This window comes from Oryx dammah, unplaced genomic scaffold, assembly GCF_014754425.2.
Source record: "Oryx dammah isolate SB20612 unplaced genomic scaffold, SCBI_Odam_1.1 HiC_scaffold_8, whole genome shotgun sequence".
Lineage (NCBI taxonomy): Eukaryota > Metazoa > Chordata > Mammalia > Artiodactyla > Bovidae > Oryx > Oryx dammah.
In genome coordinates this window covers 53,287,613-53,308,217 of record NW_024070192.1, presented here as the reverse complement: position 1 = coordinate 53,308,217, position 20,605 = coordinate 53,287,613, and the positions used below count along the sequence as shown (strand labels likewise).

The 20,605-nt window shown below is 45.4% G+C and overlaps 1 protein-coding gene across 19 annotated transcripts; it reads right to left on the bottom strand.

Annotated features, from left to right (window-relative positions):
• Nucleotides 1-4,386: 4,386 nt before the first annotated feature.
• VEZF1 (vascular endothelial zinc finger 1) lies at nucleotides 4,387-20,601 on the bottom strand. 19 transcript variants are annotated; one of them, XM_040244258.1, is made up of 9 exons: nucleotides 19,661-19,734; nucleotides 18,070-18,164; nucleotides 17,642-17,749; nucleotides 16,867-17,087; nucleotides 14,381-15,075; nucleotides 13,575-13,638; nucleotides 12,341-12,542; nucleotides 11,004-11,159; nucleotides 4,387-7,745 (listed from the first exon to the last, which is right to left on the bottom strand). In XM_040244258.1, exons 4-9 carry the CDS (start codon nucleotides 16,870-16,872, stop codon nucleotides 7,318-7,320), a joined length of 1,551 nt encoding a protein of 516 aa, XP_040100192.1. In that variant the 5' UTR covers nucleotides 16,873-17,087; nucleotides 17,642-17,749; nucleotides 18,070-18,164; nucleotides 19,661-19,734; the 3' UTR covers nucleotides 4,387-7,317. The 19 variants fall into 19 exon arrangements, with proteins under 19 accessions (XP_040100192.1, XP_040100197.1, XP_040100201.1 ...); XM_040244263.1 differs by lacking the exon at nucleotides 18,070-18,164 and having other exon boundaries at nucleotides 12,341-12,524; nucleotides 19,661-19,831; XM_040244267.1 differs by lacking the exon at nucleotides 17,642-17,749 and having other exon boundaries at nucleotides 11,004-11,156; nucleotides 12,341-12,524; nucleotides 19,661-19,818.
• Nucleotides 20,602-20,605: the final 4 nt, after the last annotated feature.

Below are 20,605 nucleotides of genomic sequence, written 5' to 3'. Positions count from 1 at the left end.
ACAGACCCAGCCCTGCAAAAGCCACATTTTCCGCGAGCTATGCAGGATGCCTCTCAGAGCCCTGAGTCCAGGATGCCTCTCAGAGCGCTGAGTCCAGGATGCCTTCAGGAGAGCAGGTGGAGCCGATGAGGGTAGGTTCAGGGGTGAGCGAGCAGGTCTGCGAAGGATGTCAGGTTTCTCCCCCACATCCTGCCTGGGTAGGTGGTGGCCCTCCTTTTCCTCTTGGGAAGGAAGGAGGTCAGGCCCGTGCCAGGCTCGCAGCAAGCTATAAGAAGAACTAACTTTTTGTTAGGATGGTTCGGTTGCCTAGGGAAACTGTACAGCCAGTTTCTCCGGATATAGTGAGTGCTGGTAAATGCAGTGAGAAGGAACGACTTCTCTGAAGCACGATGCACCATCCCAGAGAGGCACACATCCTGACATCTTTTCCAGGTCTCCCAGCCTGATTATTTCCTCGGGGTAACTGGAGCCCTCCCTTCCACATATTCGGCAGGGTTCAGTTAGCTATGGTTTAGATGTGTCTCCCATCTAACTTTCTCATTCCCTGAGATGAGACTCCAGTTCCCATGCTGGATGCCAACCCTCAGAATCTCAGCGTCTGAGATGGGGAAGTCAGGCAGGAAGGCAGTCAGCTCCTTTGCTCTTTGGGTGGACACAGTTGGTGCCTCTGAGTGAGGTGATGGTGCTGCTACCACATAGGATATAGGACACCCAGGTGCAGGTGGGGGATATTGAATTTGAGGCTCTTTCCTCTCTATCAGGAGAAGGCAATGGCAACCCACTCCAGTACTCTTGCCTGGAAAATCCCATGGACGGAGAAGCCTGGTAGGCTGCAGTCCATGGGGTCCCTAAGAGTCGGACACAACTGAGCAACTTCACTTTCACTTTTCACTTTCATGCATTGGAGAAGGAAATGGCAACCCACTCCAGTGTTCTTGCCTGGAGAATCCCAGGGACGGGGGAGCCTGGTGGGCTGCTGTCTATGGGGTCGCACAGAGTCAGACACGACTGAAGCGATTTAGCAGCAGCAGCAACAGCCTCTCTATCAGGCTTTGTACAAAGCACTTTACACGAATTAGATCTTCAAAATCTTTACTATATTGCAACTGCTATCCTCTTTCCTTCACAGCTGAGGAAACTGGGGCCACAGAGGTTACATCTCTTGCCCAAGGTCACACATTTCCAACTGGCATAGCCTGGATTTGTACCCCGGGCCTGCCAGATTCCAAGCCCCTGCTCTCAACTGCAACCCTGAATTACAGCACCTCCCAAGCTGTCCCTTATGCCAGGCCTTGCCCTGCTCTGAATCTTCTGGGGCCTCTCTTACCTGTGGCTGCTGTTTCCAGCCTTGGTGTTCGGAGCCTTGTGTTTCAGGCTTCCTGAACACTGGGACTCATTGATACACAAGGGCAAGTCGGCAGCAGGGTGCCATGGTCCCACCGATTTGGAACCGGAGGTTTAGGGGGTGTGGCAAAATTTCTGGAATATATAGTTCGACTTTAGAACTAGCCTCCCTTCTGTGGAGCTCTGGACCACCTCCACTTTATTTGGATATCTCCCAACTCCTCCTGTTATACCAAGGAGGAATGAAGCAAGTGTCTAAATAAAAGTTACAGGGAAGGTTTCGGAGGGAGAAACATTAGATTTGCAGAATATCCAGGGGTTCACGACAGAGCACATGCGTTGGCGGGCTGCTTGTGGGAGGACATTTTAGGGCTAAGGGACCGAATATACAAAGATTCTCCTCCTTCCTCTTTCCACAGCGCCGCCCTCTCCCCAGTTTTCTTCCTCAGACGCCCTTGACAGCCACAAAGTTTCTGGTGTTGACAAAGTGGCAGGACTTCCCTTGCATGGGGCAGGCCACCCTGGAGTCAAGGCCTGCGCTTCTGGGATGAAGCTCTGGGATTCCAGGAAGGCGGCTCCCTACCTCCTCAGCTGGAAGTGGCTCCTGGGTGCCCACCACAGAAGGAATTCCCTACAAATCATCTGAATCTTGACTCTCTCTTCAGCTACTGAGTTTGTCCTTTTTCTGACCAAGAAGAGCATGTCTTCTTTTCTGCCCCTTGACTGGAGCTGAGATCAACACAGCCGGCTTAGCCTCGCAGCCTGTCTCGGGGCCTCTGAGGAATCACGTCCAGCCCAAGGCAGATGCATGGAGAGGGGAGGAAGGGCGGGGTGGCAGGGGGTATACCACAGGAAGCACAAGGACATTTTCTCCAAAATTTCTCTCTCTCTCCCTTCCCTGGGCCTCATTCTAACCTCCAAGTTCCCAGTTTCCCTTCTCTCCCTCACCTCAAGCAAAGCTGATTTCCCTGTGGCTCTGTTCCCACCACTAACAAAGCTAGGAATTTCTTGGCTCGTGAGCAAAGGCCGTGAGGATCCAGGCTCGTTGCAGCCTGATCTCTAGTGGATCTAGGCTGACTCTGTAAGAACTGTGGTGTCTTTGGCGGCCCCCAAGGTTGGCCAACACTTAGCTTCCCGTCCCAGTCTCCGAGGCTGGCTCTCCTCTGCACAAGCAGTCTCTGGAACTGGCACGTCTGCTCCCAGCCTGGGACCTGGGCACTGACTGCCAGACAGAGCCGCTGCACAGTCCCCAGAAGGACATGAGTTCCTTCCCTTCCCCCTTGGTCCTCCCATCCTCTCCAGCGGCTGTGCCAAGTTGCTCCCTGGCAGAAGAGAATGGTGTCCTCAAATGTCTATCACTAGCCTACTAATTCTTACCCAGGCTCTTTACAAATGTGCTGAGGGAAAAAATGACATTCAGGTGGAAGGGCTGACACAGCCAAATGCAGGTGGACCTCACTTTGAGAAAATTCCATGAACAATGTAAACTTAGAGACACTCCACACAATTCTTCCTGCATGGTGGGCAGAAAGGATTCACTCCAGCAAGTGACTTCAAGTTCTTATTTGTACTCTTCAAAGAGGTATTTAAGGGTTGGGAAGGAGGTGGGATATCAAGTTAAAGATCATCGGGGATGAAGAAAATTCCTGAAGTTATGATGCAAGTCAGAGGTGATACAGAATCTGAAGTGTGAAAATCCATTCCCTTACCATAACAGGCAAGGTTTTGTAAAGGAAGAGTACTTGACCCTCAGGGTCCAGGGCCAAGATATGGGTCAAGTGCCTGTCTTGGGAAGGTGAGAGCTGACTAGCCACCCCTTGGTGGAGTGGTCCCAGCAGAGTGCTAACCACACAGAGACCCGAAGCAGAGCCCTAACCCTCCCTCCATTCCTTTCTTGGGAACTATGTGGACCTTCGATTGCCTGAAAGTGAGCAGCCAAGAGAAGCTGTGGTCCAGATCAGTGCACAAGCTCAGTCAGTATTCAGCCCTGAACCATAACACACTGAGGTCTGGCTCCCCTTTTTTACAGGACAGGAGGGTGGAGTGGGGGGGTGGGAAGGAGATTATCCAGTAATCTGCCAGGGTCAGATCAGCTGTGGGGGAGATTTATAGGCCCAGATGGGGACAAATTGCCTTCTTTCAGGCTACAGGACTCTTTAAGGAGGAAACGGAAAGAGTGCAGGGCTGAAGGGCAGATTTTATTAGGGCTGGGAGGGGAAAGTTCAATGGTAATTCATGAACACATTGGACCGTCCTTTAGTCCAATGTTACTTGCGGATACTATAGGGAAAACCTCCTGAATCCAGGTCTTTTCAGAGAGGACCAAACTGCAGGGCTCCCTGAGAAGAGCAGAAACACCTGGGCAGTAAGCACTGCTAACTAGCAACTCAGTGAAATGACACTTCCCATTCCAAACAAAAGCAACATAAGAAATTCTTCCTCCAGCCGTTTTCACTGGGTCAATAAAGAGACTAAAATCAATTATCAGAGGAAGTTTGGAAAGCCTCAGTTATATACAAAACAGATGTAGGTATCCAAAGCTTTTTATTAACTGGTGTCAGATGCATCTTGATTTGCTGTCTGCTGATACTGTCACTTGGGAACGTGGCGTCCTCTCTCTTAACAGCCTTCTTGGAGGCAGCCACCAGTTTTTCATCTTTGTATTATGCCCTTTATTGCCTAACAGTGCCTGGCACATTGTTCGCACTCAGTAGACATCTCATGAACCTTGTGGAACACAAATGATTAGGCAACCCAACCTAAAACCCCTTTCAGGTAAAGCAGCTGGGTTTAAAGCATAAGAAAAAAAAAAAAAAGTTTAAAAAACCATCTTCTCTGGGTTTACTTCAGCTGACTGGTGGGGAGTAGTTTTCCTGCAGCCAGCCTGGTGCAGCCCCACCCTCTCGGCCCAGGGGTCACTAGTCCTTCCCTCTCTCTGCCGCCCAGTATCAAGATGTGTACACCTGGAGAAGCAGCTCTTCAAAAATTTCTCTATCATCATAGTGAACTGGTGAAGCTTCTGAGGTATTAAGCAATCCATCATAACATTTGTGACTGGTTAACTTTAATTTGTCAAAATAAATCTGCAGTTTTTGCATGTTAATAATACAGTGCTGGTATTGACAGGAAAAATCATCCATCTGCTTACATAGAAACCTTTGTTTAGGAGCACACCTTAGGAGGGAAATGGATACAATAAAAGGCAAAATGCAGGCCAAGAAGCGAGCCCTAGAGCGTTAACAGGCTGGATGTCAGATTTGAGGATTATCTAATACAACTCTTTAGCTGCCAATCTGATAAAGGGGATGCTCTTAACCAGGTTACAACCAGAAGAGAAAAACAAACTCTGCTTTTTTGTGAGCGATGGCCATCGTGCCTTCAACACTTGGTTGATTCAGTTCATCAGCATCAAAACTCAATTCCAGTTCCAAGACAGAATTTCACCACAACCTACTTTCGTGCCCCCCACCCCCACGCCCGCCATTTCAGCGGCCCACTGCCACCTCCATCCTGCCAACTCTCTCCCTCCCAAAAGAAGACACGACGTGGCTTTATTGCAGACAAGCTTGAGTGAATAAAGGATGCATACAAAGTAGCATTTTAACTGAAGTCATATAATGAAGTCTCACTCCTGTTTATTATACAATGAATTGATAAAGCAATCATTTCTAGTATATATCTTTTTTTTTTTAAAGAACTAATACTTTCAGGGTTCTGACGACCACACTCTAGCCTGGGGGTAGGGTCCACACCTGCCCCCAACTGAGGACTGCTCCTTGGGCCACTGTAGAGGAAGCCGGGCTGTGTCCATCCTGGAGGACTGGATTGCCTGCTGTCAGACGACACGGCCCATTAAGCAGAGCTGGAACCCCATACTGGGCCTGCGTGCCAGGAAACATGGGCTTCCTCCAAATGTGGCCACTACCTGCCCAATCCAGGCCTCAGCAGGGCCATGCGTGGGCCTTCCCTACACAAGTCCTTCCAGTAGTCCACACATAATGCTCTACATATTAAAAACAAACCATCTTGGTACTGTGGATAGAACAGTTGTAACAAAGTCATAGCTACATATTTTTCTCTACATTTTGTTTATTGAGACAAACTAATTAAAAGGCACAAACATAGGGCATGTTTACATGGACATTATAACAAACATATACATTAAAAGTGTAGGAATGTGTTGCCTTCCTGCTAAACAGAAAGTTCCTAAGCTTTTATATATACAAAAGTTGTACAATTTAATGTCCTAAAGTACAAAAGATCATTTATAAAATTATTTTACACTAAGTACTATTTATTTTATTTTTTACTACGTAGTTCAACCCCCTCGAACTGCTTTGTATAATGACACACAGATACCTGTCCCTGATGTAGGAAGTCTGCCTCAGATGCAAGGTATTTTGATGCTTGAACTGACACAGTGGGGCATAAATGGAAGTCATCCAGTTTGATAGTCCTGCAAACATTTTGCAAGATTAACACAACTAATGTCCACTTCTCTTAACTGCAAGATTAAAAAAGGAAAAAACCCAAAAACATATTGCAACTTAAAAAAATCACAGCGTCTTGGTTTTAGTAACTTTTTAAAAAAAACACAATGCTTTAAAAACATCAATGTCTGGCATGATGGTGGAGAGTATCTGTTTCCCTAGCTTTTGGTTTCTACTTTATGTACAGAGATAAAAACATCCTGCTGAGAAATAAAAAGCACATGTCTTAACGTGCACAATCATTGCTGGGTTTCTGCAGGGAGTGCAGACAGCTGTCTCCCTGAAAACCCCACAAAGCTGATACAAGTGTTTTCTCAAAGAAAAAAAAAAGTGATGTCTGTATTTACAAAGTTGAACAAATCTGCACAATACTTGATTAAGAAATGGAAGGAGAAATTAAAAAAAAAAAAGATAGACTCTGCTTGTTCTGAAGGGGCATACTACCTAGTTAGTGGTTAGAATAAAAACTGTATACAATTTAATATAAGACATAAACTCTAGTGAGCAACTAACACATCTTTCCCTGTTGAAACATCAACAGGCTCTGATTGGGAGAGAGAGGGGCATATCACATCCCAGTGCCTCCAGCGTCTTCCAATTTAAAGCAAATACATTTTAACTGTTCCGAAGTACTCCGTGACCCCTGAACAGGAGTCCCGCTGGCATCCGTTTGTTAGGAGTCTGCCTGTCCGCACACCTGACTTCTCCTCTGCCAGTTGCGGCCTTTTCTTACCAAAACACAATGTGTATATTTTGTTTTTGTTTTTTTTAATTTTTTTAAAAAGTCAACTACAATGCTGTATTTCATCAGGATTAGTATGCTGAGCAATATTTACATCTCCAAATATCAGGTCACAATCCCTATTATACGTTGAAGTTAGAATGATAAATTATCATATGCTTTGCATATCAGAGCTGGTATCACCTTTCCCATAGGGAATGCTGCCTGAAATTAACATATTCCCAAAGGTAAAATGCATATTCTCTGAAATGCATTTTATTATGACAATGCATGTATTTACTCATAAAACAAACACAGACAATTCTACACTAGCTCTCAATCCATGGATTTAGAACTTCAGGTTAAAATCAGCCATCCACCTTATTCAATTCGGGAGAAGAGCTCTGCTAGTGTTTAGAATAAAATGATTTCTTGGGATTAGAAACAGTAATGCTGTTTTGAAATGGATTTTGCTTTTTTATGATTGGTTTTAATTCTGACATTTCATCTTGCCAACTACTATCCTGTTTAAGCAATGCTGTCAGCTAAAAGGAATTTCTGATTAAACTAAAGTGGTCCAATGATAAGTGACATACATACCCTACTTTGAACAATCCCAGCCAAATTGGAGAAAAATGCTACTACACTATTATTAACTAATAAAATTTCCCAATTTCATGGTTTACTTTTTGCTTTCATAAACTAAAAGTAAGCTGCTGGTAAATATTTACTTTATCCCATATTCTGATTTTATAACACTGTTTACCAAGGTGGTGATGTAGGCAAAGCTTGGGGTAAGAAAGGCATGCTCTCTACAGGTCTCATTGCTATATTGAGAGGGGCAGCTAGCGTCATAGGCGTGGGCAGGTTCATTGGAGACGTGATCGTGACGGGGTGTGCTATATTCACCGGGGCAGTGACGGGGGTGGGCAGGTTGACAGGGGTAGTGAGTGTTAAAGGAGAGGTCATGGATAATGGGCTGGTTATAGTCACAGGATGCCCTATGCTCATTGGGCTGGTCATGTTAACAGCACTTGAAACATTCACTGGACTCCTCATGCTCATCGCGGCTGCCACTGTGGCCGGGTTTGACACAGTCCCAGACGACACAGAGGACGTTATATTGAAGGGCGCAGTGAGAGTCGCAGGTGTCGCAGCAGCCGTGGAGGTTTGGCACAGGCTGGCAGCATCTAAAAGAGAAGACAGAAGGGCCTTTAGGCTCCAAACATAGCGACCACAACTCGGTTTCTGAATCAACTTCTTTTAATTAAAGAAGACAAACATTTAATAAGTTAAATTAGTTTTCTACCCCATGGTCAACTGGAAGGGAGGCTCCTTCTGAGCACAAAATTGGGGGCCAGGAATCCCAGCGTGAGGGCAGTTCTCTTTTCTGACACTGGGCCTTCCCCAAGGACTGAGCAAACTGGCTTAGCCTTGATGCTTCTGGTTTCAAGTTTAGATTTACTTACCTACCTCACAATGATGCTGGAAGATCAGGTAATTTCTACAAGGCACTCTGCGAGGCAGAGATATCGAGTAGGGCTAAGTATTATCACTACGCTTCATGCGGCTCCTCTGAGTTCTACAGACTTTCCAGGGAAGAGCCAAGCACCCGCAGGCCGGGCTAGAAGAGGTTGCTTACACAGAGCTGGGCTGATGGTTACACAACAGATAACTGGAAAAACCTTCTTATAAGGCACACTGTAACTAGCAGACAGAGGTGTGTTCTCGATGCTATGTACTCTAAAGCTTTCTCAGAGGTGAAGCCACATTCTGTTAAGGGTTTAAAAATCCATTAGATAGGGATGGAAAAACAAGCTATTTTAATAATCATCTGTTTATTTCAGTCTTAGACAAATCATTTTAAATAACCCTGTTGTTTCTGCTTGCATTTATTAATGATGTTAAGAAAGAACAACCATCCCTCAGTAGGTTTATGTTCTCCTCCCCTCTCATTTTTCTCTTTCTGAAACTGACATAATCACCTACTTTATCCCCAGTGACATTTAACTGTACATATGACAAACCACCAACCATACCAAAGGGGACTATCGAGGCTAGCAGACCCTGCAGTGAGCTGTGGGATCGTGGTCCTTGTTATCAGCAAAGCCTGAGCACTTCTTTAAGGAAAACTTTCCTCTGGGGTGACACCCCCCTACTCCACCCCTCAACCAAAATTCAGCATCATCTGCTGGTGTGTCAGCAAAGAGCAGTAAGAAGATGGATGAGGGTGTTGTGACTTGGTTGTCGAAATGGAGAAATGCATTTGAGACTAAAGATAGAGGTCTGCCCGCATGCCATGTGTTGTCAAATCATCTCAGGTGGACCCTTGTGTCAATGAGCAGCACTTCCTTGATGAGTATGATGTAACCTTGGCACTGCTCCATACTCCTTATCAGGGATTCCCAAACCTGGCTGATGATCAAAATCATTTATCTAGGGAGCACTTAAAAAAAAAAATTGCTCCCCAAGAAGTTCAATCTTGAGATTTAGATGGAACCTGGGAAATCTGTACATCCAAGAAGCTCCTGAAATGATGATCTGATTGTCATCCACGTTTGGAAACTCAATTACCTTATTTAAACCCAATATTTAAAAGTGACGTGCTGACTCAAGTTCAGGTTTTCAGGTCAGGAGTCTCTTCTCCCCCAAATGTGACATTTACTAACATGAACACAGAGGTTTCTAACACCAGTGGCCATTTCCAAAGAGATTCACATTACAAATGGGACTATAATAGCATTTTGTTTCATGGAGATCAGAAGATGAGCTAAACAACTGAGTCTTATTGTGCAAGCACACAGAAATACAATACCAAACAGAAGAGTGCAGAAAAAAAGAAAGAATGAGGGAGAAGCCAGCTCATTTTTGAGGCGATGGCAGCACTGCTAAAAGCATTCTCCTCCTGCTGCAGCCCGTGAAGTTTCACTCCCCCGTCCTCCGTCTCCCTGCGCCCCTACCATGCTTTCTTTTGAATCTAACCCTGTCCTTTTCTGTAACTTAACTACTTTTACTTCTTCTCTGAGTAAAATATCCTTCATAGTATGTTTTTCAACCCACTATGCAATCACCATGGCATATACACATATATACATTTTTCTCCTCTATCTGCCATTCTCCACTCCTTCTATCACAAAACATTTTTATCAAAATGACAATATTCATTTGGAAGACAGAAGTAAGCAGAACCAAGTGGAAAGCCTATCTGAACTGCTCCCTTCTTTTCCTCCAATGCCAGTGCGTGCTACATCTCTTCAGTCGTGTCCGACTCTTTACGACCCTATGGACTGTAGCCCGCTAGGCTCCTCTCTGTCCATGAGACTCTCCAGGCAAAAATGTCCTCCTCCAGGGGATGTTCCTGACCCAGGGATTGAACTCGTGTCTCCTGTGTCTCCTACATTACAGGCAGATTCTTTACCTCTGAGCCACCAGGGAAGCCATCCAAAGCCAGCTGATGCATGAAAAAGAATGCTATTTCTTTCATCTTTATCCAAGTACAGGCTGCTCAGAAGGGATCTGAGAGGAAGGGAATAGCTGCGCTACATGAAAGCAGAGGATGGAAGAAACTACACAGCAAAGGGATTACAGCAGAGCCTACATGCAGGGGATTCCTCAAGAATTTAAAATAAGACATGACAAGGGAGAGGGAAGAAAAGAGGAATTTAGGAATCTGTCCTGTGGCTGATGATACTCTGACAAAATGATTTAACTGAAATGGCTGCACAACCAAAGCTACAGCTACTAAGTTAAAAAGGTGTGTTGAAAACTGATACTCCATTGCTTCTTTATAAGATATATATGAGAGAAAAGCAAACCATTCGCAAAATTTCAGTAACAGTTACAGTCAAGTCACTATCAACTGAAGTACACACGTTAAGCTAATGCCAGCCCCAGTGACAGACTGAAAGAAATTAAGGGTGAGACTGAGAGAAAGACACTGGCATTACAGAGTCTGAAATACGTACAAAATAATACGACTCACAAACAACTCTAAAGAGCAGAAAATAGCACCGTTGTAAGAAAACGAACTTATGTACACAGAAGGAGAGTTCATCTACCTCTAAGAGTGAGAATATTTTAGAAAGAAAAAAAAAAAGAGCCTTTAATGCATGGAGGCTGACATAAAAAGAACATAAAAAGGAACTCTGAGTATACATAGCCAAGTACCAAACGTGGCTCCAACTTTTAACGAAAAGTAAATCCAAAGAAAGAACATGGTAAGAAGAACTGAGAATTTTTATTTCCTAGGAAAAAGACAACTTTATCCGGAAGCTTAGAAGCTTTGCTGCTAGTAACTCCACCAGATACTTCCCAGCACAGAGCATCTCCGTCGAGTGTCTCCATAAAGCAGGAATCTCTGAGCGGTGGCTATTTGCCTTTGCTACTTGGCATGCACTGATGCACACACTTTTCTAGCCATGCTGTGGGCACTGGCCACCTCGTCTTACCTTTCTTTCTCGCTTTGACGGCTTCTTCCCACAATCTCAATGTCTCTACCTGCTTCCCCGGCCAGCTTGTCACATGCTGCTGCTGCTGCTGCTGCTGCTGCTGCTGCTGCTGCTGCTGCTGCTTCTGGTTGCTGGTCTCTTCACTCATGCATGCTACTCCAAAGACAAACCAGAAACACCATATTTACCCTGAAAAATGTGGGCTACTTTTCCAAAATCCAAAACTTAGATACCTTGACTCCTCACGCCTCTACGATCTTTATCATTTGACCCAATAACTTTTTTACTTTAGTACATCTTTTGTGCGGCTATGTCTCTATTGGTCAAAATAGATAAATTAAAAAAAAAAAAAAAGTCCAGGAAGCTAGAGAAAATCAATATAGAAGAATTCTTTGCTACATTAAAAAGCAAGTATCTTTCAAAATTGAACTTGGGTAATATTAGCATGGAATAATTAATGCTCATCAAAATATCTAATATACTTAAGCTATTTGATCAAACAATGTACATTAAAAGTAAATTTCTGTAAAATTAACAAAGTTTGACATGCTAGGTAATAAACCCAACATACTTACAAAGACGCAAAAACAAATGACATTAAAACACATTAACATTCTTTCCCATTAATTTTGGCCAGCTATTTTGAGAATCTGATGTTTCTGCCACATAAAGCACATATATAACAGAATACAGAATTAGGAAAACACTTTCTTCTGGTGGTTAGGGAGATCTTAAAGAAAAAGCCTCATAAATGCAAGTACGGAATTTTATCCACAGGTCCATGGAATAGTCTATCTCCGGCTCTGAATTTAAGGTAAGCAAAGCATTTACACATTCCAAGGGATATGATAAACCTCTTCTGTATAGATTTGGGTTTGGAAAGTAAAATTATTTAACACTGCTTTTATCTTTAGGTTATTGAGGACATGCTATTAATGCTATCAGGAGTTAGGAGGCACTTCTGCCACAATTCTAACACACTAAAGCTTTCTATTCAAACTCCGAAAGAAGGGACACACTGAAAAACAGCTGCAGGGAAACTGTGCTCCTCTAACATGGGTATTATGAGTAGATGGTGCAGGAGTAAAGGCAGAATTAGTGGAGAGTTTATCAGTGTTGCCTGTATACATGCATGTTAAGTGTATTTCCAACACTAACATACACTCTCCACTGACGTGTACTTGTGTACTTTAGTAACAGGAGGAAACAAGTAAGATGAATATTAATACAGTCCTGAGAACACAAGTAAAAATATCTTCACTATACTATAAAAAAATAAATCTATGCGCCCATCAATCTGAAACACAACAAGAAATGCGAGCCGAGGTGCTGCCTACTTTTGCTGATGCCCTGTTTGCACGTGTTGCAGTTGATGCTTTGGCTCTGCCCGTGCGTCTTCAGGTGGCTGGTGATGTACGCTGCGCTCAGGAGCTTCCCACAGATGTTGCAGGACACCTTGCCTTCGTGGCGCACCATGTGCGTCCGCAGCCTATCTTTGGTGGCAAAGGCAGCAGTGCATGTCTGCATGAGGGAGGAAAACTTTTTTTAAATATAGACTATCCTGTTCTACTCATTTTAAAGCACGTTATATTCTAAGGTATTACCCTCCCCAAGTAAGCAAGCAGACTGAAATCAGTTGGGCTTTAATTGCATGTCTTACGTAAAACTGTACTCATAACAAAACACCTGGTCAATTTTGGACTCCACATTTTGAGGGAAAGAAAAAAAGTATCAAACGAGTAGTGAAAAGATGTGAGCTGTAGAGTAAGTCAACCTTGGATTTAAATCCAGCTTCCTATCTCACTGAACAGTGTAATACTCAGCAAGCTCGCTAACTATCTGAATTTATTTCATCTGTAAAATGAAGGTAATACCTACCTCACAAAATTACTGGTGGATTAAGAGCCTGCCCACGGCCTCAGAGCAGGTACTCACTCAATGACACTAGTCTCCTTCCTCCAATTGGATTTTTCTTAGAATTCAAATCATTTACTTAATAAAATCAGTCAGTAACAAATTTAACTAAAAGTAGCACAAAAAGACTTTCTGTGTAAAAAACAGAATAACTGACACCTAACACAGTCATTTCATTAAGATTCTTAAACTTTTCATTACCATAATTTATGTCATTAAAAATGCTCCCAATGTGGCAATAGTAGACAAAAATCCAGTAAGTGGTTACATTTGGGAAAACATTCCTATTTTCTTCTATTATAGTTCAAACAACCTCAACCATCAGCCCAGAAATTAATTTAAAGCACTTCATTCATTTCAAATACACAGTGACCTTTGCAAGACAATACATTTTTTTTTCTTATAACTAAACACTGCTGCCCAAGAAAAAGGAAATGTAGCTTAACAAAAACAACATTTATTCACATTTTTAAATGATCTTGCCTCCCAGAAACAGAAGCTGTCATTTATGTTTTATAAAACTAGAATTCAAAAGGACCACATTTACTCAAGCCAGTGATTTTAAACTCCTCAAGAATGGTGAGATTCGATTGGCTCAGACCTTCTGGACAGCGTGCACTAAGCGCTACACTAAGGATAAGTCGTTTTAACTCTTACTTGGCATTTGAAGGGTCTTTCTGTTGAATGGACATGTTTTACGTGACAGCTTAAGTGGTCAGGCCTGTGAAAGAGAGAGTTTCAACAGAAGATGTAATGGAGCACACATAGAGAAATGCGACTTACTGTGATGCTTACATGCTTGGCAGATACGGGTGGGGGGCATTTTAAAGAAAGCTAGCAGAATTACCAACTCCCCCACCCCCAGTGCAAGCCTCCTTACCTCTCTTACCATAAACAAAAGCCTTAGTCCTTTCCTTGTTAATTTTCTCTTCTAGTCAACATCAAATCATTCTAGGTCTTGGCTCTTTACAGTTACAGAATACCCAAAATTTACTAACACTTGCCAGAGACAACTATTAACTTTAAAAAGCCTTTACAAATGAGAATTAGTGAAATGTTAGTAACTGCAGAGAAATGGAAAAACACGCTCTCTTAAAAGTTTTAAGAGTATCCAAGGTCATCCCAACTTCCAGGATATGTTTCCTTGATTTGTGCAGTGAACCTCATGACCAGTCACCCAACTGAACTGAAAAGCACTGGTTTTGCAGTGATAAGAAGTATTGATATGCCGAATAAAGGCCTGAGTCCACCAAGGCACTTCTTAAATGAAATAATTAGTTAATCCCTATGCCACACTTGTCAACCACACCTAACTGGAATTAGCCCTGGAGGTATAATACTTTATCTGTCACCAATCTCCTCTAATAAGGCAGGCCTGCACATATCTAGCCTCACATAAACATTCTAGATTTAGAGATTGTACTGATACCATAATAGGAAAAAAATGAAGCAAAGTGCACTACCTGGAGAAGCCTTTCCCACACACACTGCAGGTATAGGGCTTGGTGATGCCGCCTTCGTGAGACCTCACGTGGTACGTCATGCGGTCCTTTCTCTTGAAGCGCTGATTGCAAATAGGACACTCGAAGGGCTTTTCGTCCGAATGGGAGAGCTTGTGCCGGTTGAGGTGGTACACGTCTCGGAAGGCCTTCCCACACATCTCACACGCGTGGTTCTTCTTGACAGGCTTACTGGGTTTCTTGACAGACTGGGTCACGGGCATAGCTGTGCTGCTGGCACTGCTGCTGGGGTTGGTGCCCGAGGAAGATGTAGTGACTGTGGACAAGATGCCTGCGATCGTCGAGACCAGCGAAGTTCGGCTGCTGTCCCCAGCGATGGTGGAGATGAGGGGGACCACCGTGGTGGGGGTTTTCTTTGGCCGGGACACCAGCTTGATGCCTGTGTGGCAGGACTCGTGGCGCCTCAGGTGATAGCTGTCCCTGAAAGCTTTACTGCAGTAAGTGCACACAAAGGAAGTTTTGGGCTTTTCTTTCTTAATCCCAATGGCATCCTTTAATGTTTCTGGAGCAGCCTGAGGTTTCTGAGTTATCGGTATTGGAAGCAATGGTTTCTGATCAGGGGGCTCCACAGCAGAGCTCAGAAGGGGCAGCAAACTGTTCTGTGCTGCCTGCTGCTGGTGATGGGAGGCTTCATGGGCCTAAAATCAAACATTCATACTTCAGAAACTCGGCCTCTCACAACGACCCTCAAAATACAACATGCTTCAGACAACAGAGACCAGAAGAAACAATCAATGAGGCTGTAAGCTACTCTCTGCAGCAGAGATCCAGCAACTACCTAGCTACTCTCAGAGCTCCCATTACAAAGCATTTAAAATCACTGCACAGACACAAAACTTTTGCAAATAAGTTGCTGACAGTGATCTTGCTTTCAAACAGCTGACTAAACTACACACCACCCTGGTTCATAAGGGACATACCAGCTGACGAAATCAGTTTGCGTTAGTCTGTCAGTGCTAAAACCAAGTTTAAATAACTTGTCAAAAAAATTACACTTCAGACTTAAGTGTTTAACAGTACCTTACTGCAGTGATGCACAAGCCACACACTCACACACATACACATACAGACATATTATCATCTACTTGTTTATTTTACCTAGGAAAAGACAGGCACTAGTTCTCTGACTATATATGCCAGTTGTTAAGTTTACTTTTAAAGTTTTCACTTAATTCTACTAAAAGATTTGGCTGAAATGAAACCTAGAAGGTGTCTGTGAAGGCAGCCCCCAGCAGACACCTGTCAGTTGCTTTTCAGTTCATCTCATCTCATCCTTTAGCAACAATAGTTCAAACCCTAAACTCAAACTAGTAAGAGAAAACGAGATATAAATAAATTCCTTTCGTTTTCATCTACTTCTAGTGGTTCTAAGTCCTGTTAAAGTACTGGACATTCGCTTTCCACTCCTCCAAAACTGGGGGCTGGACACTGTTTGGAAATTTTCTTTAGCTGCACTGAAACCAACATTTCATTGTAGATCAGGTTCTTGGTATTTATAGTAATTACTTTCTTGGATTTGATTCTTCCAAAATTGTCCATACCTCCATAATGATAAACATTTAGGAAATAATGGGAAAAAAAATTCCTGAAATAGTTCTTCCTAATATGTTGTACTTGATCAACATGAATTTTGAAACTCTTGACAGTAACCCTGAGCCCCTATGCTTGAGTTTTGTAATCCTAAAAGGATATATGCACTCAGAGGTAAGAGTTCCAAATATTTTAAAGATACAACATCTTTGGAAGGGTCCATCCCATCATCTTAGAGACTGCAGACACTTATTTACCCTTCGTACTCTATAATTCCAAGTCCTACAGTTCACTCCATTAAGGAGAAAAAACCATGGAGACAGACAAGACACACTCACTCATACACACACACACACACACACACACACACACACACACCTCTTTTGATGAATAAGAACATCTACCACATAGCCCCATATTTACTTGATAGCAGCACAATAGTTAACTAAGCCTAGAACCAGACTCCCCTAAATCATCAGGAGATATTACTGAGTTACCATTTTCAATTTAATAATTTTGACTGAATCTTTCTTGTGTGCTTACTTATGAGTTCTCTTTCTGGACTTACTGCTCATACTGAATTACAGTCCACTTTTAATTTAATTTAGGGAGCTCCTATAATTTTCAGGATCTACCCAAGTGACCTCAGTAGACACTTTTACAGATTTTGGACTCTAAGCTTACCCCATCTCCAACCTGGTGTAGGATACCCAAGCTTCCATATAGTATATAAAAGGTTAATAGCTGAAGATAGCTCAAGATATACAATTTCAAAGGCTATCAGATCAGATACTAGGAAGCGCAAACCTTCTGGACAAAGCGCAGACTTATAGTGTTCAGAGGCATTTCTCAATCTAAACAGCTGTGAGTTCGAGGGAGTGAGTACTAAAAGCACTTACTGCCATTTTACCAATTCAGATGTCTGTGGCAACATTAAGTATTTTTACAGCATTGCTGACGCTCACTCTCACACGAGGGTCACACCAGGTCCCTGCTTCTCGGGTGAAATGCTGTAGAATGCCTCGACCACTACGGGAATCACTCTCTGAGGATTCCTAGGATCCCCACACTTCTATATGAAGCCTTCTAAGAGGGGAACTGGGTTTCCCCAACTTGTTCTCTGGGGAAGAGACAGAGTAAAATAACAACCATGGCCTGTCTTCAGTTAGGTGATTTTTAAAAATATATAACTTCTGCGTAGACTTTTATTTGACTAGCATCATCAAACCAAAATTTATCTCCCATCTCTTTCAAGAGCAAAGCTTTTTTTCTTTTTTAAAACCCTGCCCAAGCTTTCTTACGGGGCTGGCAAAAACAAAACATAAATGTTACTTCATCACCCAGGGTGGTAGGATGTGGCACCATGAAATCTCCAGTGCCAGAGGGTAAAAGATTTTGTACTGAAAGAAATTAGCATCAGTGAGTCATATCTTGAATGTCCTGTTAGGAGAATCATCCATCAAACATTTTAACAGCTATGGCTTTCACTTTCCACCAGGTTATTCGGAAAGCAAGCAGGTATTAAAATTGTTTTAAAATATAAATTCGATAAGATGCTCCAGGAAACAACAAGAGAGTCCAACTCTCCATTTCCCCAGTGAAAATTACTTAAAACTGGAACTGAGTAAGTCTATTCATACCTTTCCAGAGAAAAGACTGAAATATTCTCTTTACCCATTCAACTGTCCTCGGCTCTAAATTATCACTGCACACATTGCCAAGCCCAGGATCAAATATTAGCTTTCACACTTCTCCATCAGGTGGAAAAAAAGATTTTAATAGCTGAAAAAAATTAAATAATATAAAATCTAATTAAAAAGTTGATCAATAAATGCTTGGCATTTGCTTTCCCCAGGAAAAGAATAATAAAAGTATTCCAAAAGATTTTTCAACAGTTTTCCAAAAATCAGTAAGGGGGTTTTCTTTTACATAAAGAACTCTCATTTTTTTCCCAATCTCCATTAAGAGAGAGCACGTTTAATACGGTAAATCTAAATCATTCCTCATGTGAAAAATCACTTCAGTGGCCCATTAATCCCATATTTTAAAATGACCATTTGAAAGCTTTTTCTCAAGAGGGCATTTGCCACCTTCACACCAACCTGGATGCAAGCTGGTTATATATCATTTCTTTTCCAATGCATTTTTAAGTTGACTTATCTCATTATCAAGCTCATCAAAGCACGTTAAAACAATACTAGATCAGAATGAGAAAAAGGCCAAGTTAGTGAATTCCATAATTTTGAGTATGCTCAATTTTAAGAAGCCTGAATATAATACAACAATTATTTAAAAAGCAAATTACATTCGAAAGAATATGTTTTCAAACAATAAACCATCTCTACACAATAGGAAACGTTTGAATTATCCAGTTCCCTATATTAACTCCACTGGGATGGGTCCAGGGGGTGGGAGGGATTATTTTTGAAAATTCTGCATCCGTTCTTGGTTAGTCACAAAAGGTTTCAAGCACCCAAGCTATGCGTTTGGGATTTCGCGAAGTTATTCAAAGAAGGAAAATAACTCAAAGAGGCGGGAAGAACGCACTTAAAGTGACGAGCTTCCTAGCCTCCGGTTCCAAAGTTTCCCCGTGAGCTCATTACTACTGCCCACCAAGTGCTTCGTTTGCAAACAGAAACGGAGCAGGAAAAAAAAAAAAGTTCTCGGTCTTCTAAATAGGGTCCCCACCTCAAGTGGGCCGACAAGAGGACTGCCAACATATCGGCTACAGTCACCTTCAAGTTTCTTGCAAAAAATGAAGACCAACACCCCACGAATGACTCATCTGGGGGCTTTGTAAGCGGACTTTGTTTGCTCTCTCCACTTGCCGTCTCCCCCACTTGGCTGGAGGAGACGCTCGAGGTGGGACGAGAGAGAAGCGCGCCCCGGGAGAAGGTGGGGCCTCCCCGCGTCCTGGCCCCCCCGCACCCCCCCCCCCCCGGCCGGGGGATTCCCCGGGCTGAATGGGACGGCGGGAGAGCTGGACAGAGGGAGCGGGTGTCAGCTGCCAAGGCTCGGCGGAGGCTTGCGAGAGAAAACACGTAAAGCCAGTGAAAAAGTTTGGGGAGGGGACACACAGTCACAACACCCCCAACTGGGTAAACACGAGGGGGGCGGCGGGAAGGGGGAGTGGCGGGGAGCCCAGGGATACCCGCTATTCGCGGGGACGGGGAGGGGGGGTGTCAGAAAGTCAATACACGCACAAAAAGAGAGACAGGAGGAAAGAACGGAGAGCGAGCGAGAGACAGACCAAGTAGGGGGGACCGAGTGGGACCCGGGGACCCCCTCACCCCACGGCGTGGGCCCCGGCCCGGCGCGCCGCGGCCAAGCGGACCGCGCTCTCCAGCGGCCCGGCGCCCTCCTTTCTCCGGGCCGCGGGTGGTGACAGCGGCCGGCCTCCTCCCTTCCCCTCCAGGGCGGGAGCGAAGGGTGTGTGCGTGTGCGTGTGTGTGCTGGGGGGGCCCGGGGGTCACCCCGAGGCCTGCTTTCTCCCCCGCGCCCCGCGAGGCTGCCTCCTTTCCCCTCAGCAGCCCCGCTCCGCCGGGGCGGGCGGGCGGAAAAACAAAGGGGGATTAAGGCCGGGCCGGAGAGCGGGGCCGGGAGGGAGGGAGGAGGAGCGCCCGCCCGCCCGCCCGCCAGCCCCGGGCCCGGCCCCCCTGTCCCCCCCGTGCCCCCCCGGGGGGGCCCCAGTACCTGGAACAGGAACGCGGTCCAGTTGGCCTCCATGGCTGCGGCGGCCGACCCCCCTCCTCCCCACTCCCCCCGCTCGGGGCGCCTCCTCAGCCGGAGGAGGCGACAACAAAGCGGCGGCGGCGGCGGCGGCGGCAGCGGCAGCGGCGGCTCCTCAACATGGCAGCGCCGAGCGCGGCCACTTCCGGTAACCTCCGGGACGCACCACCGCCGCGGCGAGCGCGGGCGGGGGGGGGAGCCCCGAGCCGGCCGCCGCCGCCCCCAGCGGCCCCGACCCCTCCCGCGCGGCCCCGCGGCCGGCTCTCGGCCTCGGAGCTCAGCCAGTGCCCGCCGGCGGTGGGGTCCGGGCCCCCGCGGCGGGGCCGGGGTGGGGCCGGGGGCGGGGATGGGGCGCGGCGTCCCCCCCCGCGGGGGTGTGTGGTGCTGCGGTCCGCGGCCCAGGCAGCCGGAGCAGGGGGAGCCCGGGAGAGAACATGGAGGACGCCAGGGTCTGGCGCGGCCTCGCTGGGCACGGCCGCGCCGGCGGCGGCGACGACGCGGGCCCGGCGCCCGGCAGCATCGCGTCCCCGGCAGGCCCTCGGCGGAAGGCGCGGGCTGCGGCGGTCCCGAGGCTCTCCGGTCCCTTTTGCGCAGCACGGCCCCTACCTCCAAGCTGGAGGAAGCCCCTTCGACTTGGAGTGTCTCTCCCGGCTGGTATTTCATCCCAGCGAAACCTCCGCACTCTTGGCGCGACACGCATCTGAGTGGCCTTCCAGCTCAAGCAGGGAATCCCACTGGGGTGCAGCCTCAGATCCTCCCTGTGCAGAAGGAAACACTTCCCACGCTCAGAGGTGTCATTACTGGGTTATTCTTGGGTGAAGGGCTGAGCTTCCCCATCCTCCTCCTAACTTCAGATATGATGTGAAATTCTACTTAACACCCCCCTTCCCGCCCCCCCCAAATTTTTTT